This window comes from Lichenostomus cassidix, chromosome 1Aa, assembly GCF_008360975.1.
Source record: "Lichenostomus cassidix isolate B80296 chromosome 1Aa, HeHo_3.0, whole genome shotgun sequence".
Lineage (NCBI taxonomy): Eukaryota > Metazoa > Chordata > Aves > Passeriformes > Meliphagidae > Lichenostomus > Lichenostomus cassidix.
In genome coordinates, this window is record NC_139480.1 from 33,718,037 (window position 1) to 33,734,823 (window position 16,787).

Below are 16,787 nucleotides of genomic sequence, written 5' to 3' on the forward strand. Positions count from 1 at the left end.
AAACCCAAACAAAAAAAAACCACCACCCACCCCACTTTCACAGCTATCACATCAAGCTCAATTACAAATGGTATATGAACTTCCCTGAATTGTTCATTGCGTGGTTGATTTTTAGGAAAGTTTTACAAGCAGTAAGTGTGCAGTTTTTTAATTAATCTCTAAAGTAAGGCTACTTATTCCTCAACTTTCTTAGCATCATCTTTGGTTTGCGTTTTTCTGGAGACATGCTTCAAGAAACTATTGAAGAAAATGTCCAGGAGGCACTTTTTCCTGGCTTGTCTGAGAAGGACAGAGGCAGAAAGCAAGTTCCATGTTCACAGTCCTTATCAGATGTCAAGTTTTTGAAATGCTGCATTTTCAGTGACTTGTCCTGGTTAACCTTTCTTCTGTTCAAATGGGTTTATTCAAAGATATGCTCATCCTTCAGACAGAATCTTTATTGGGAAAAGTGTCCATGTGCATATCAAATGTGTGCATGTGCTCCTCCAGTTTATCAAGTATTCTAAGTGTGTCATGAAGAAGTAGAATTTAGCAGTTAGATGAATACACTACACTAATGCACTAATTACAGAAAGTAGTGTGAACAGAGTAGTGAGAGAGTCTGCACAGACACAGTTGGTTTTTTGGACAGTTGCATCTCGGGAAGTGTGCAAGGCAGTTCCTGGGACATTGCTGGCAGTTACTGGAGGCAACCTGAAATTGAGCTCTGTACTTTGAAACCGCCATTAAAACCCAGTTTGTGATAGTGCTGTCTCTTGAAGAGTAGCTTCCCTCATTTTTTCTAGCTAAATCTTACATTAGGCATCTCCACAGTTCAGTTATGTCAACTATATCTGTGCATGGAAATACTCAAGTCTTCTGTTCAAAGGCAGTACCTGCTCCAATTAAGTGAAAAAAGGTCTTATTTTTTGCATGCTTCCTATCTTCTTGCTCTTTAGCGCCTGCATAGAGGCCATAGTTGACAGTATTTTCCTGCGTCAAGATGGGGGAATGGAAAAGTGAAAAAGCAAAGGAAAATTGGCATTGCTCTTACTTCTGGCAGGTTAGTCACCTAATAGGTAGTCAACTTTTAAAGCAAAATTTCTCCCTTTAAATAGACTCCGCTAAATGAAGAGGGGGATTCAAACAGGTTACTTGGTATATTTCCTAGGAGTAAGTTTAAACTTACTTGTATCTAATTGTTGGGTGGTTCAGTAGATACTTGTGAAGTGTCCAAGAAATCTGCTGAGGTCTTGCTTATCTGTTGCCCACATATCTTAGTATCTTTATTTGTGTTATGCCTCTTTGAGTGTATTCATTTTGCATCCCAGAGGTGATCTGGGGACTACAGACAGATGTTATTGGACTTGACCCTATTTTATTCTAGAAATGCCAGCCAGATATGGTGCTTTATGGCTTAAATCTCTTTTTTTAGTCTTTGTCTTCTTCCTTTTCCTCCATTCATTTGTCACTAATGAGTCAAAAGGAAATCCTGTTGGCACTAGATGAGTCTGAATACATTATTAGTTCCAGTCAAGCATTTGTGTCAACTGAAAAATAAAGAGCATGATTGAGATTTAGGGTGCCGGCAGTTTCTACAGGATCTGATATGGAAAAATGAATTTGATGAAGAGCAGGTCGGGTTAGTTGGGAATCACTGGAAGGTTAAGTTCAGTAAGGATCAGAGCCCAAGCTCAGTCTGGGGCATGCCTGCAGCTCTCAGGGACAGTGGTCAGTCAAAAAGCTAGGCTTTAACAACATCAAATAGTGTGGCAGACTGCAGTGTCCTACATGAGATAGTAGATTTCTTGGCTGAGGAGGCAAAGACCTGCAATCAGGAAAGTCTTCTTAGGAAAATTCTTTTAGCTAGGAGTTAGAGTTTTCTGTTAGAAAACAGTAAGAGAAAGGTGAAGTGACCTCAGTACAGTTGCTCAAAGGCAGTGGGGTGGTAGATCTAAGTGGCAGCAAACTATAGCTGGGGCTTCTGCTGCATGCTGTGTTAGAGATGTCCAGGTTAGCTTTCTTAAAGTGTTTTAGAGGATATATCAGTTTTTGTTTCATTCCAAGATATAATGGCCAGATGATAACACCAGTGCAGGAATACCAAGCTGTGCCTCTATGCTGTATGGGCTTGTATATATGTGTATATATATGCTTTAATTATGTGCCACCACTTGAAGTGGGGAAATCAGCTCCAGAATGTTGTACAGTGATTGGTTATTTAGTTGAACTTCCAAATCAGGATGCTGAAAGAAGCATTGGCTTGTATTAAATTCCTGAATTGCTATTTCAGAGCCAAAAATTAAATTGGCAGTCTCTCACTAAAACCAAGTTAGTTTATTTCAGGATTTGGAATTTTCTTTTGAATTGTAGATCATTGAATAAGAAGCAGTCACAAATTACTTAAAACAGATATTTGGTACCTGCTGCTTAAGTTCTGTTACTTCTAAACTGCTGTCAGCCTTCATTATCGATATCTATATTTAGTTTCTAACTTCAGGTGAAGACTGAAAAATTCAGCTTAAATTTTTCTTTTAAAAACAGTGTAATTGCTGCAGTTCGCCCAGATTACTGTACTGGGATTTCCACTACACCCACTACAGTTGTCATTCTAGTGACACCCTTGTAAAAATAAAGGGATAACTGAATGTTTGTTTTAAAGAAATGGCAGGTAAGGTAGTTATAGGCTTAACTTTTCATGAGTTTGAAAGGTGCCTTTCAGTACAGTTAGAAACAATCCTGTTTATAAAAAGGCTGGACAATTTACAGATTTGTGGTTCTAATAGCATTTACAATGGTGCCAAATAGATGAAACTTGTGTAAATGGTTTCTGCGGTCTGTGTTTGCAAAAAAATATGTAGGGAGGGAAACAGGTTTTTAAATCAGGAGTGAAATGATGTCCTATCAGGTGTAAAAATCACCAAAGAATCTCAAAATATATTGGTAATGGAAGCCTGTGGAGGCACCTCTTTTGCTGGACATCAGGTCAATTATTTCCTTAAGGCTTTCTCCTTATGTTTCTTTTGCAAGGGATAGTTTAAATAAATTGAAAGATTATGTTTTTTTGCAAGAAGAAATAGGACCTGGTCTCTTGATTTCTCAGTCTTCTGACAATCTGTGGAGTTGATCAGTGATGGCAAAGACAGGACAGTACCATGGTGGTTTAATTTCTGTGTAAATCATCTCAGCATTTTGTGCTAAATACCTAACAGAAGGTGTGATTTCAGAGATGCTGTCTTACTACTGCTGATAAGGGTCTTTTTCTTACCTTACTTTTCTCCCTGCTTACATTTACAAGTACCTGTGTTGGATCCCTGCACTTTTCCCCAGCCCACAGATTATTCATTAGCTGGGGAGGGTTTCATTTTTCTGTGGGGGTGGAGAGGGGAGAAAACGGGTAACTCAATCTGATAAGTGCTAGACTCCCCACAGGAAACGAACTGAGACCTTCTTCTCGGGAAGCAGTAACAGTCCTATTAGCTCAGTTGCCAGCAGGACTGTAAGAGGTGTGGGATTTTGAGCAGGATGACCCAAAGACATGTCCCAGAATCTGTGGCCTTGTTTTGGTTTTGCTGGGTCAGTTTCCAACAAAGATGAGCAAGCAGATCTCACAGTTTGCTGTAGGTAGCCACACCAACTAGTGTGGAACAGGGAAACAGATTCAGCTTGTAGAAGAGGTATAGTCTCAAAATACTACTTTAGTTGCTTCCACTTACTCATGAAATGAGTCATTATAATTGCAGTTAGATATCTAGTGAAACATTAAACAGTTTTGAGAATCGGGATTTTTTTAAAAAGATGATTTCTGGCATCCTGCTCTTCTTTTTAAGAAGTGTTTGTTTGCTGGGAAGAGGAGGTTTTAATTTTCTTGTACAAGTCTTTCTCTGTGATTCTTTGCTTAGCAGTTGTGTTTCAGAATGAGAAAATTCATGCTATCTCCTCTTGGTTAATTACTTCTTATGAATAAACTGTTAGCTTTAGTATAGCATGGTTTATTCGATATTTATGAGAGAGCCAGTAATGAAGTAGAGGAAGTACTATATCTGATGATTTGCAGCATTTTATTGTAGCTGCATTAAGAGTTAATAGTCTAAAATGTCTGCTGTATTAAAGAAGTTAACTAAAGAGCTTTTATCAAACTTTGTTTAGTGAACTAGATTGTGGTGTCATGGTTGTACTTCCTGCATATAGATCAAGCTTTAATCAGACTGGTGATTTGTGTGTTTTAGGTATAGAGGGTGATTTATCTCTTGCATCATGCGTGAATACAAGCTAGTGGTTCTTGGTTCTGGAGGTGTTGGAAAGTCTGCTCTGGTAAGTATGAGGCAGTTCAAGTACGTTTTTTTGGGCTTATTGTATTTTTTCTCTAATACACTCTCTACAAATGTATATTTCTTTATGGAAGCGTGGCTACAATAGGTAGATCCTTTACTGGGTGCATCTGCATCCATTGGTGCATTCTCACATGCTGCTGTTTTTGTCTGGGTTTGGTAGATGGTGCTTGATCAGTCTCGTGCAGTGAGGTGGAGCCACAGCATTATGAGGGTGTCTGGCTTCAGCAGATAATCCAGCCATCAGTGTGTGGGAAATCAAGCTCCTTTGTGAATCTCTCAAAGGATATGAACTAGCTTGCCCCTGTAAGTCCTGTCTCTAGAAAGGTCTTCAGGGTGCTGTTTGCTTAATGTTCTATAGCAGTCTCTGTAGCACTAATATTTTTTATGCAGATAGAAATACAGATTTGCATGTTGGTAGGAAATTTAATGTGTTTCCTACATCTTTTCTGTGCAAGTAGGTATATAACTGGGACAGGTAGATTATTAAAATGCATGAGCTCTTTTATTTGCAATTAACTTATTACAGAATGGTTCTGACCTAAACTAGAATTGAAAAAGTTCACAAAATACGATGTTCTCAGCCTACCTAAGAATTTTGCATCTTTCAGTTTAATTGTGCACCTTACCATAAAGTAAGCTCCAGAGGTCCACTCCCTTGGGTAAGAAGTATTCTCTTACAAAGCAGTTCCTAAAGAAAAACTTAAATGACAAATCATGTTAGATTGTGAAAGAACATTTTTGTTCACCTCTGACTTCTTTATCTCACTGCAGCATTTCTGGATTTGAATGTGCCTGCTCTGACTTGGCCATTGAGTCTTAAGTTCCATTTGACTTGTGCTAAAAACATCCTTCATGCTAGGTACACAGGAACAGTCTAGTTAAGACTAGTAAAAACTGACAGTTGTTTTTTGACTAATTCCTGTCCTGGCAGATAAATAGCAGAAGATGAAGTAGTTCTAAAATGCAAATGTAAAAGCTGTGCAGCTGTATAGTATCCTGGTCAACTAGAAATTAATACTGATTCTAAGAGTTAGGCAAACCTTAAATCAATGCATGCTTTAATTCTTACCCTCCAAGCGATGGTGGATAAAGGAAAGTGTAGCATTGCTTCATCTAACAGTTAAATAGTTAAATAGGCATACACATCTAACTTTCTGCTGTTTCTTAAAATTATAGTTATGTCAGTCATTTGATTTGCTTTAAAAATGTTATGGATAACAGAGTATACTCCTAGAACAGAGATTTGTGTAAAATGTTTACAAAATGTCACTATGCAAGAGAATCTTACAAGAACTTTTCTGTTGCAGACTGTACAGTTTGTTCAAGGAATATTTGTTGAAAAATACGATCCTACGATAGAAGACTCCTACAGAAAGGTATATGCAAAACACCTCTTTAGTGTTACAGAAACTTAAAGCTGTAGTACATATTGTCAAATATTTGCGTCACAGCTTGAGAAAGGGTATGCCTGGTAATGCTATAGTAAATCAGATAATAAGTTTGAAATATGAATGTTCTCCTAAAATTTGTTTAAAAGGAATAACTCAAGACTAGCTTTTTAATGTTCAAGCATAATACCTTGCTGGCTAGTCAGTAAAAATGGCTATTTCATTGTCAGGATTGGGAACATTGATTGGAAAAAAAATAGTAAAACACACTACCACTTTTCAATTTTATGATATTTATTTTTAGTTTGTCTGAGTGTTAATATTTCCAGGTAGATTTGGCCTTGAAGGTACTAAACTGCCTTGCTACTACAAAAATTGCTAAAAACAACATCACACCTTGGAACACTGGAGGCATCTATCATACTGTACTCATAACAATTTAAATGATAGCTAGATATGCTTCTATTAGATGGATTGTTGTTTTATTAATAAGTTAACACAAACCTGTCATAAATGAACAAGCATTTACAGCAAGTGGCCTGTTAGTTTCTCTCTTCCTATCTTCAGCATGATGGGCTGAAAGGTCTGATTCTGCTTGCATCATCTTGAATCTCCATATTGCTCACTCTTCAGTTTCACCTGAGACCATGATTAAGATTCCAGACTAAGATAGTTTATATCTGGACTTCTACCATTAACCATTTGGTGCAGGAGATAAGTTTTCAGCTATGTCAGTTTCTTAATCTATCTATCTTTTTTAGCTGAATTTTTTTTGTGTGCATTGATACTCTGATGTAAGTCATGTTGCCACAAAAATGTTAGTGTCTGTACAAGGGAGGCAAAATGCACAAACCCTAGCTGGGAATAGGCAAACTACACGACCTTCTCTTTCAGCACTGAACTACATTTATATTGGAACAAAGGTGATGCATTAAGAACTGTTGCAGCCTACAGTCACAAGAATCTTGTCTGAACAGAGGAGGAATTAGTGAGAGCAAAATAATAATTTCATACCTCTTTTCTTTGACCTCATTTAAACTGTATGTTGGAAAAATCCTTGTCTAAGTATGTGGACTTCCAGCCAAAGTTAGAACTCTTATTAAAGAGACAATAGCAGAACCAAATTCTATGTTGACACTTTTTCTGTATTAGAGAAACAGGAACTTTTGACCATATCCCAGTGTTTGGTGCAGGACTTTGCTGGGTCAGGCCCAGTAAATGACTCCAAAAGATATTCACAGGCTGATCTAAAGTGAAATGTTTCCTTTGTTATGTATTTACATTCTTTGCATCATACTAGAAGACTGTTTCCATGGAGCCTAAAAAAGTAAAGCCATCTTAAGAAATTTTGCCTTTTGCTAACTACATGTTTCTGTTGTTGCTGCTAGTAAAGATCTTATAATATTACTTTCAGGTTTGTTCCTGAAATAACTAGTAATAACTCTGGGTATTCTTTTCAAATCAGCCAGATTGTTAAAGTCTTGCTAAAGTCTGGACAACACTTCATGTAGTCATTTTCATTTTCTCACTGTTAGTTACAATTCTAACTTCCTTCTTGACTTCAAAATGTGTTGGTTTGGCAGTTGAAATTCCATGCTATTAATGTTAAACATATTATAATATTTAAAGTTGAGAGGATGTGACTTGTTTGTCTGAATAATTGAGCTTGAAGTTTTGAAACTTTATGCCTTGGTTTACTCCCCAGATATTTCTTCATAAAGTGAACAAATGCTGCCTAATTAGCTGAATGACTTTGTCAGCAATACCTGTAAAAGTAGTGATTATTTTTAAGGAATCACAATCCGCAGGGGACATGGGGGAAGTGTGAGAGGAGGGAAAATACTCCCCCTGCCTGTCCCAAGCTCAAATCTAGTTACAGAGGAAAAGCTGCAAGTTAAACTAGTGACAGTGCTTATATGGAGAAGAGATGACACAAAATTTTTGAGTGCTGCTCTGTTAACTAGGAATTCTACATGCAAATGGAAACAAAGAAGATTACAAATAACTTGGGGAAAAAAAAAAAAAGTTAAAATGTGGGTAGCCCACTTGAAACAGCTTGAGGGCACTTCTATGTCCTTTGCTGCCCTCAGGGCCATTTCTTTGAGGTATCTACACTAGACAGAGGAACTCTGGAATGAATACAAAATTTGTTCTCTTTTCTTAAACCTTCCATTTTTTGCAAACTTTCCTAAGCTAGGTCAATTTTCTAATTAGTGTTCCTAAAGGCTTGTTTTGGGGACACCACTCTTAGTGGTAGTTGTTTAATTGTTTGCTGTGTACTACTTACTCTCTTGTTGATGTAAATTACTATCAAATGAGCCTTAGTACGCCAATCCAGTTTTCTGGCTTTCACTGGTACTTTTCTTGCAGTCTGTGATGAACCCTGAAACAAGTGGAAATTAGTTGTGCTAGCTGCTCATAACCATCATTACAAATTTAGCAGCCTTCTTTTAAATAATCAAAAATCCCTAATCACTTTGCAAAGTGGTACTTGGCTGCTGACACTGCATTTGAAAATGTCACTGGGGCTCTTTGAAAGGCTTCTTCCTGCTGTTTTCAAAGTGTATATCCATACAAACTTCTTAAGCCATTATGTTGCTTTATGCATTATGAATTTGCTTATAAAAATCACACAATTTCTGATATCTTTGGAGGGGAGAGTTGCAAGGGCAAAAAATCTAACCACATCTTTCTCTCTTGACAGCAAGTTGAAGTAGATGCACAACAGTGTATGCTTGAAATCTTAGATACTGCAGGAACGGTATGTAAAAAACAACTTTCCTAAATCCCGATGCACAGTGTATTTACAGAAAACTTGAGGATTGCAGCAGAAAATTAATTGCAAGATTCCAATGAGCTCATGTTTTGTAATAGGGGAAAGAAATATAGCTTTCTCTCTTTGAAAAGAGATTGTGCTCCTGCTTTAAGTTTGTTGCCTAGAAAAAATGAAGGCCTACTGGCTACTGCAATTTGATTTCTGTTGCTGTAGAGAATACGTGCTTTCTTCTCATGTCCTTTTTCTTTTGTGTGTGAGATGTACTGTGACATTGGGATAAAAATAGTATTGCTTCAGTCAGCTTATGGGAGCTCAAAGCAAAAGGGTTATGCTGACCCTTTGCATACTGGTCAGGTTTTTCTCTGACTAGTTCCAAAATTAATGAAATCATTAATTTCCTTTATTGATTCCAGTGAATTTAAGCTCAAAACACTTGGAGTTTAACATGTGTTCTCTGAACTTTGTTAGTAATCTGGTCCAATAATAACTTACTTAAATTCCCTATTAGATTAAAACTCTGTAAATATACAGTAAGATGGAGCAGCTGTTTTCTAGAAATAAATTGCACTTTTCATCTGACATACAGCAAGAGACAGGCAGTGGTTGATCAGGCACCAGATAGCCAAGTCACCAATGCGAAAGAGTCAAATGCCATTCTACAGTCATACTGGTAAGAGTGCACCAGCAAGTCTTTATATGCAATATCATAGTTGCCACTGAAGTCAAGGAAATATGACAAGTCTATTGAGTGTCTCTATCCTCTAGTCCATCTCCTTGAAAATTAATGTAGAATTTAACATAGGAAAGTGCCTAGACTACAAAATTGAGTCTGAAAAGGGATGCATTTACTTTATAATCCATTTTAAGGAACTATCAGGATATGGAGAAAAAGTTGGTATATTAGGAGAGATTCAGGAGGAGTTTAACTTCTGTAATCTACAGATTACAGTGTACCTTCCACTGTACTTCTCTCCAGTGAAATTACTGTAGTTTCTCTGATGTTTTTTCCCCGGGGTATGTGGCTGTTGGCAATATCTAGATGTTGTTCTGCCACAGCAGATAGTGTTTCAAACTTGAGATTTCTTTAAAAGCAGGTCTGTTTGCAATAATGCTTGTAGTCAAACAATAAAATACTTGTCAATTCTACAGGAAGGGGAGGCAACACAAATGCCTTGTACTTGTGATGTGTTTGTGACCTGGATTTTATAGCAGTTAATGCAAGGAAAGTCCAAATTAAATGCAACATCTGTATCTTTTTTTAATTACAGGAACAGTTTACAGCGATGAGAGATCTATACATGAAAAATGGACAAGGTTTTGCATTAGTATATTCCATCACAGCTCAGTCCACATTTAATGATTTACAGGATCTAAGAGAACAGATTCTTCGAGTCAAAGACACTGATGATGTAAGATCTCTAGAAATTCTTAGTACTTAAGGGTTTTCATTAGTGTGTTGCAGTGTACACAGTGTGGTAAGGTGGCCTCCAAGTTTTAAGTTCGGAGATGTATGAACCAGTAGATGCATAGTACAGAAATGCAACTCTTAAGGTAAACTGGAGAAATTGTAACTTGTCATGTGTTATACAGAGGCTTTTTTAATCTCTTTCTTTAAAATACCTTACTTGAAACTGGATATAACTTTATTCATTAAACTGCAGCAAACATTTCTAGAGCAGCTATTGTTGCCTTAATTGCTATCAGTGAAGTTGTAAAATCGCTTAGAGTTTAATTTTCTCCTCAATATCCCTACTGTTTATGGTAATTTAAAAGCACAAAATTTGAAGTTGTAACCTTCAAACTTGCACATTATGTAGCTTTTATATTTTGTCTGCCTGCTTGCAATTAAGTTCGGTCATCCTATTTCCACACCATTTCTATTGTGCATCTCTTAGCATTATTAAAGCTATAAATGAGGCTAAAACATTATATTTTATAAATTATGAAAAAACCTTACAACAGTTGAAGGAAGTGAATACTTGGTCCCCTAATAAAGGAAAGATGTATTTCAAATGTGAAACAGCGAGTGTGTTTTTAACAAACACCATGTAGTCTTCAGGCAGAAAAACTTCCTTCTTAAATAAAAAGATGAGCAATAAACAGTTTTTAAGCATGGTCATCTCATTTAAACTGTGCTTATGCAAACTTTGATTCCTTTTTTACTGCATGTATCTGCATATGCTTCTGCTGTCAGCAGACACAGAATATATTAACCATTTCAGTTTCAGGGAAGTGCATTAAGACTTCTTTAATACAAACCACCTTGCATTTCCTTGACCATAAGCATTTGCAGGTCTTGCCTATGTTCAGCAGATTTCTTCTTGAAGCAATTCATTACCCATTATCATACTGTATCTCAAAAGGTTGGTATTTAAGTTGTGTGGACCTTTCCCATCCACCTACCACATATAGCCTTGTTTACCATGAAAATAGTTTTGTACAATGAAATCAAGATAAATGTGATTATATTTAAAATCTTATTTTCTGTCATATATTTATGCTGATTAGTGTCATTTTGGTGGTATTTGCTTAGAATTGTATTTTGGTTTTTTTAGAAGACACACCTGAGTCTTGAAAGGCATTCCACAGTATCAAGAGAAAGATAATAAGCTTCAAGTTGCAACTTTAGTTTCCATCAAAACTCACAGAAGTTTTTTCTATGCCAAAGCTTAGGCATGATGTAGGGGAAAATTAAATGGTCAAAATATAGTAAACCTTTTTTCAACACTTGAATCCATTAGGAGTTTAGCTATGTCCTTAAATTAGTAAAAGAAAAGAATGGAGGAAAAGACTAAATGATGGAGTTTTCTTGTTGCAACGGTCAATTCAGTGTTTTCTGTAGTTGGTAAGTCTGGTAGCATGTTTCTTTTCTCTGTGTGCTGCAGCTTGCTAATAAGAACTGTGTGCACAGACTGCTCTCAAAAGGTGTGCTGACATGCTGAGAGTAGAAGAATGGTGAAAGGAGCTTGTCATGCTACCCAGTACAGGACACTGTTTCCAGGATTTCAGAATTTGTAAGACTCATGTACAGTAAATTCTTCAGTAGAATTCTTGATGCCTTAAATATCTAAAAATGAAATTTCATTAAGTCATCTGAAAAAGCATTAAATTTGTTCAATTGGCAGGGTACTGAATTCTCAAACCATTCTCCCCATTGCCTTGCCAAAAGCTGGCAAAAATGCAGTCACTTTCATTTAAAGGTTAATATATTACACAGCTGGAAACTTATGTTTCAGTTACACTAGAACTTGATTATTCTGAAAATCAGGATCCTCTGAAGATTCAGATAGCTTTTAAGTGTGCATTTACATTGTGCTGTTCTAAAATTTTGTTTCTTTGCTGGCATTGAATTATTTCTTAGGTGCCTATGATTCTGGTTGGCAATAAGTGTGACTTGGAAGATGAAAGAGTTGTGGGAAAGGAACAAGGTCAGAACCTAGCAAGGCAATGGAATAACTGTGCATTCTTAGAGTCTTCTGCAAAATCAAAGATAAATGTTAATGAGGTAAGGCATTTTACCTGTGGTGGAGAGAGGTGTCGGGGGAGAAGAATGGGACACTGTTTTGATAACCAAACATTTACTGTTTGTCAAGGAAACACTAACAAAATCATTAATTATGTTCACCACAGTGGACAAAACTGTACGCTGCTCTTGTGAGATGTTTATGTTAAGGGATGTATTTAGCTTTGACATGGGATTTTTTCAAATTATATTGATTTTAGTGTAATTAGTCTAATTTTCAAATTATCCTCATATGAATTTGGGATAAATATTTCTTTCATGTTCCATTTCCTAGTTGATACAATCTCTATCAATTGAGATTGTACTGCTAGACTTCTTTTTTTAAAGACCTTTAAGAGAGTTAAATCAGTAAAACTATTTGGTTTAAGTTAGTTGGTGTTAAAACTATTTGAGATGGTAAGTACAAAAACTCCTGAAAGTTTTGTTAAAATTAGCAGCTCTGTAAAGTAAAAGGGATGCAAAAGCTCCTCTACTATTTATCTACTTGTTTATTTAACAGGAGTTAGGTGATTGATCAAGTGCATGCATTCTGGGGGCTTGCCATAATGCATGCCTTTTTATCCAGTGGGGGGTGCCAGCATAAAGAGAGGGATACAAAAATTTTAGAAAAAAGAAGCTGTCAGTATTTACATTTCTGGAGCAGCTTAAATTTTATGATAAATCTTACAGTTCATTAGGTTGTCTGGAACACAGGACTTGCAAGTGATCAAAGCAGTATGGTGGTTTTAGCACAGCTGATTTTTAAAATAAGTAATGTGTGTTTAATTAGTTGGGAATTTCTGGAAGCCACTGACTTTTTTTAAAATTCACATTAATCACCCTAACTGTATAAAAGTCATATGTTCAAGAAACTAGAACGTCCATCAAATACTATAAGTCCTTGTTGGAACATTTGCTGCTTTTCAGCCAGTGCTTAGGAAACTGCTATGATGGCTTTAGAATGAGGGCTTCCTTAATTTAGGAGATGCAGAAATAATTGGAGCAACATCAGTTATGAATTAAACAGATGCTGTTGAATTGTAGCATGTTGATTTGTCTTAAATTAGCCTTTCAAAAAAATCATTTTCTTGATAGAATTCTAGGAGACTAAAAGTGTGAGAGTCCCTTAAATGAGTTACTTTTCTAGGAAATGTTATGCTTCTGTCATGCTGTAGGTCTACAGAGGCAAAAGTAGTTTTTTAGACTTCAATATTTTAAAGGTATCTGGAAAAGCATGATCTCATTCAAATACAAGAGCCTGTTACTGAATATGTAGTGTATGTGAGTTACCATGAAAAATGTGCAGTTAAAACCTACTAGAACTTTGTTTAAAAGAATATCCTAAGAGTGATTTGAGTTAGAAGAAAGCTGTGACCTGTTTCTTGACCTCAGTGCTAAACTGCAGAGTAACACCATAAAGTAGTTGATCACTGTGGCATTTTTCATGTGAGTTCAGATGAGTTTGACCCAGAGATTAAGCAGCTGTGGGTTATAGATGCCTTTCCAGTTTGCTTCACTGAAAGTGTAGAACTCTTGGGAGAAAATTACCTTAAGCAAGAAAAAAAAACTAAAAGCAATTATTAACTAAATATACAATTTAACTTTATAGCTTTGTGATAACTAAATACTTTCAGGGGTTCTTGAGTATGTGAATGCATTATGTGTGAAGATTCAAGGCTTAAGGTTATAAGAGAAGCCTCCTAATTTCCATAATCAACTGATTTTTATCTTTCCAGATCTTTTATGACCTTGTGCGACAAATTAACAGAAAAACTCCAGTGCCTGGAAAAGCACGCAAAAAGTCATCATGTCAGCTACTTTAATGCATAGCTGTACTGTAGCTCTGAGCCAGGTAAACAATTTAAATTTTTCTGTGAATTATGGCTATTAAAAACAATCAAAACAACCAAAAAACCCCTAAACAGCTGTGGTAGCTATTGATGCAGAACAACATTGAAAATTTTTGAATTACATTATTGTAGAAATGTTTATGGTCTTTATTTTGCCATTTCAAAGTCAGAATTACAAATACGTGCAAGATCTACTGTTCACACTAGTCTGGGGTTTTTTTCAAGCTTTAAGGTGTTGGTAGAGCTCAAATTAACAGTGTTTGCTCTGATACTTCAAAGCGTTTGGAAACATGGTTTTCTGTTCTAAAGCCTGATAGAATATACTGCAAGAGCTCAGTTATCTTGAATGCACACAGTATTATAGTTTGTATGCTGGTGTTTCTTTCTGTTTTGAACTCCTGCATATGCTTGTGTGATGTCATAGGAATTTAGCTTCCTTTCTTGAGACTGTGTGGATATTTTGGAGGCTGCATTGTAATTAGCACATTTGGATCAGAAAGGTGCAGTGGTCATTGTAACACTCCAAAAATGTGACCTGGAGCTATTGGGTACTAGATCAATTTCTTACTTGTTTGCAGTTGGCTAAATTCCTACATGACTTAATCTGTGCTCAGAGAATGCTGCTGAAGGATTGAGCAAGCTCCAGCCCACTCTTTAAGCAAGGCTTTCCAGAAGTTAGTCAGGAGTCATAGATTTTTTTTCTGGAAGAAAATTTTTTTGGGTTTCTGAGCAGGTCGTTTCCCTCTTTGCATGCCCAAGCCTTAGTATGGGCAGAGGTCTGTCTTGATTGACCTTACATCATCAAAGTTGCCTGATACCTCCCTTTCCTTCAGTTTTATTGAACATACAGTGGTGCAGTTACTTCAGTACTGCACCATTATTTTGAAACCATTATTTTGAAACCATTATTTTTAAATTTAATATCTACATCCATTATTTTGTCATCCAATAGACCTATGTGATGTACTGAAGGTTCCTAATAGGACATCTCACTGTCAGGAATTGTAGGCTTTTATTAATAATCATATGTAACTCTTTTTGGTATATTAAACTTCCTCAATTTGAACAACTTAGATCAGTTAAAAGTAAAACTGAAATAGTTCCTAAAGCATTAGCTGAGGATGCAGAAATGGTTGCTCCATTTCATTAACAGGACTTTTGATTCAGGAGCTTTGATCCTTCAATTGTGTTTGGTTTTAAAGCCATGGGAACTGTCATACTGTAAGCAAAACTAGTCCCACCAATCAAATACTACTTCCACAGTGCAGCCTGGATTCCTCTATGTATCCTAATCCAGTTAGGATAATAATTGACATAGTCTGTTATTTGTATAGAAAGCGTATTATTAGAGAAATGTCAAGGATGTTTTCCGTTTGTCAAGAACTTTGCTAGTTCCTGCCTTAGTTGTTTTAAATAAAGAGCACAGACAAATAGTCGTTACTAATACTAACTCCTTGTTCTGTTTTTACAGGTCTGAAGAACTGTTGCCCAATTCAACAGTGCCAGCATTCCAACTTTATTAAACCTACCAACATCTTAAATGGACTTTCCTGTGGTGGTACCCTTTAAGAAATGGATGAAAGCTACATCAGTTTGCACATTCTATCACTTTCCAGTGTCATGAGAGATTTTTACTTCTAAATATTCTGTGTATGCAACTGGTAAAACCAGAGCCTACATCCAGTATTACTGATAAGAGACGTTGTTCATCCACCAATGTTGTACATGTATGAAAACTGTGTACTGTATACTTCAACAATCCCCACTTTCTATTGGAGAGTACAATAATGTAAATCCTAAAAGCACCACTATTTTAGCATAATAAAAGAAAGTCCAAAGAGCTCCTATATAGACTACTCCAGATAACTTTGCTTCATCGGTATTTGTAGCTTATTGTAACTTTTTTAAAGAAATACAGGATCATCATCATCGTATTGTACAAAAGCGCTTTGATTAACACAACGGCTATATAGTTTTTTAATTTTAGGAAAAACCTGTGGAGACAGTGACCTAGTCTTTAAGAGTCCTTTCAGTATAACGTCTGACTAAAGACATGGCCTTTAATATCTGTTGGGAAGGAAATGTCCAGACTTTTCAACCTTTTATTGTATGTTTCCTTTTCCTTGTTTACATAGGGAACAATGTTTATAGTTGTGTGTACAGTGGGGGTCTACAACAAGAAGTGTATATTTTAAAACAATTTTTTAATGATTTAACAATTTTTTGTAAATCATTTTCGGGCTTCTGCAGCTGTAGATTCTCACTGTGAATTCCCTTGCTTGCTCATGCATAAGTGTATTTGCAATACCAAATATACAGGTTTAGTACTTTTGCCTGTTAGTGATTGTTTTACATGTGTAACGTTTTGGTTGAGATGTTAAATGGTGGAAGAGTACTGTGGATGTGAATGTGGGAAGTAATTTTAATCATGTGTAATTGGTCACAGGGCCTAAGTTGCAGTAATTAACTTTTGCTGATTTATTTAACAATGCCTTGTTGCTTTGTATGCATTAACGTTTGGGTGTAAAGATTGTGTGTATATCCAACAGGGAGCCACAGTATTTAAATTGACCAACCTAATGTTACAACTGCTTTGAGGTGGCCAAATGTAAACTAAAAGCCTTAATTAAAGTGGTGCAATTTTGTATGACTTAGCATCAGTAGTTCAATAAATTTGGATTGCCATGCAAGGGCTTGCATTACAGTTATACTACTTGAATGTTTTGTGTTTCAGTAGTGCTAGTAAATACTGATTTTTAAATCTCTTGCACAGTGCAGATTCATACATGTTAGGATGAAGAGGAACCCTTACAACTTTGTTTTCTGACAAATACATGCCATAGATATTTCTTCTAATAGTATCCCATGTGTTGGTGTGAATGAATTTCTGACTGAATGAAATTCTACGTATTTCTGGACTTGGAATAGAATGTTCCAAGGTCTAACAAAAGAAAAAGT

The 16,787-nt window shown here is 36.2% G+C and overlaps 1 protein-coding gene across 1 annotated transcript in view; it reads left to right on the top strand.

Moving 5' to 3' along the window:
* Window positions 1–16,533, top strand: part of RAP1B (RAP1B, member of RAS oncogene family) — a 30,351-nt gene extending 13,818 nt beyond the window's left edge. Inside the window, exons 2-8 of the mRNA XM_085044648.1 lie at window positions 4,209–4,293; window positions 5,621–5,689; window positions 8,406–8,462; window positions 9,746–9,886; window positions 11,839–11,982; window positions 13,716–13,831; window positions 15,301–16,533. Coding sequence (XP_084900774.1) covers window positions 4,237–4,293; window positions 5,621–5,689; window positions 8,406–8,462; window positions 9,746–9,886; window positions 11,839–11,982; window positions 13,716–13,802 — 555 coding nt within the window. The 5' untranslated portion in view covers window positions 4,209–4,236 and the 3' untranslated portion in view covers window positions 13,803–13,831; window positions 15,301–16,533. The remainder of the gene's footprint in view (window positions 1–4,208; window positions 4,294–5,620; window positions 5,690–8,405; window positions 8,463–9,745; window positions 9,887–11,838; window positions 11,983–13,715; window positions 13,832–15,300) is intronic.
* The last annotated feature ends 254 nt before the right edge of the window (window positions 16,534–16,787 follow it).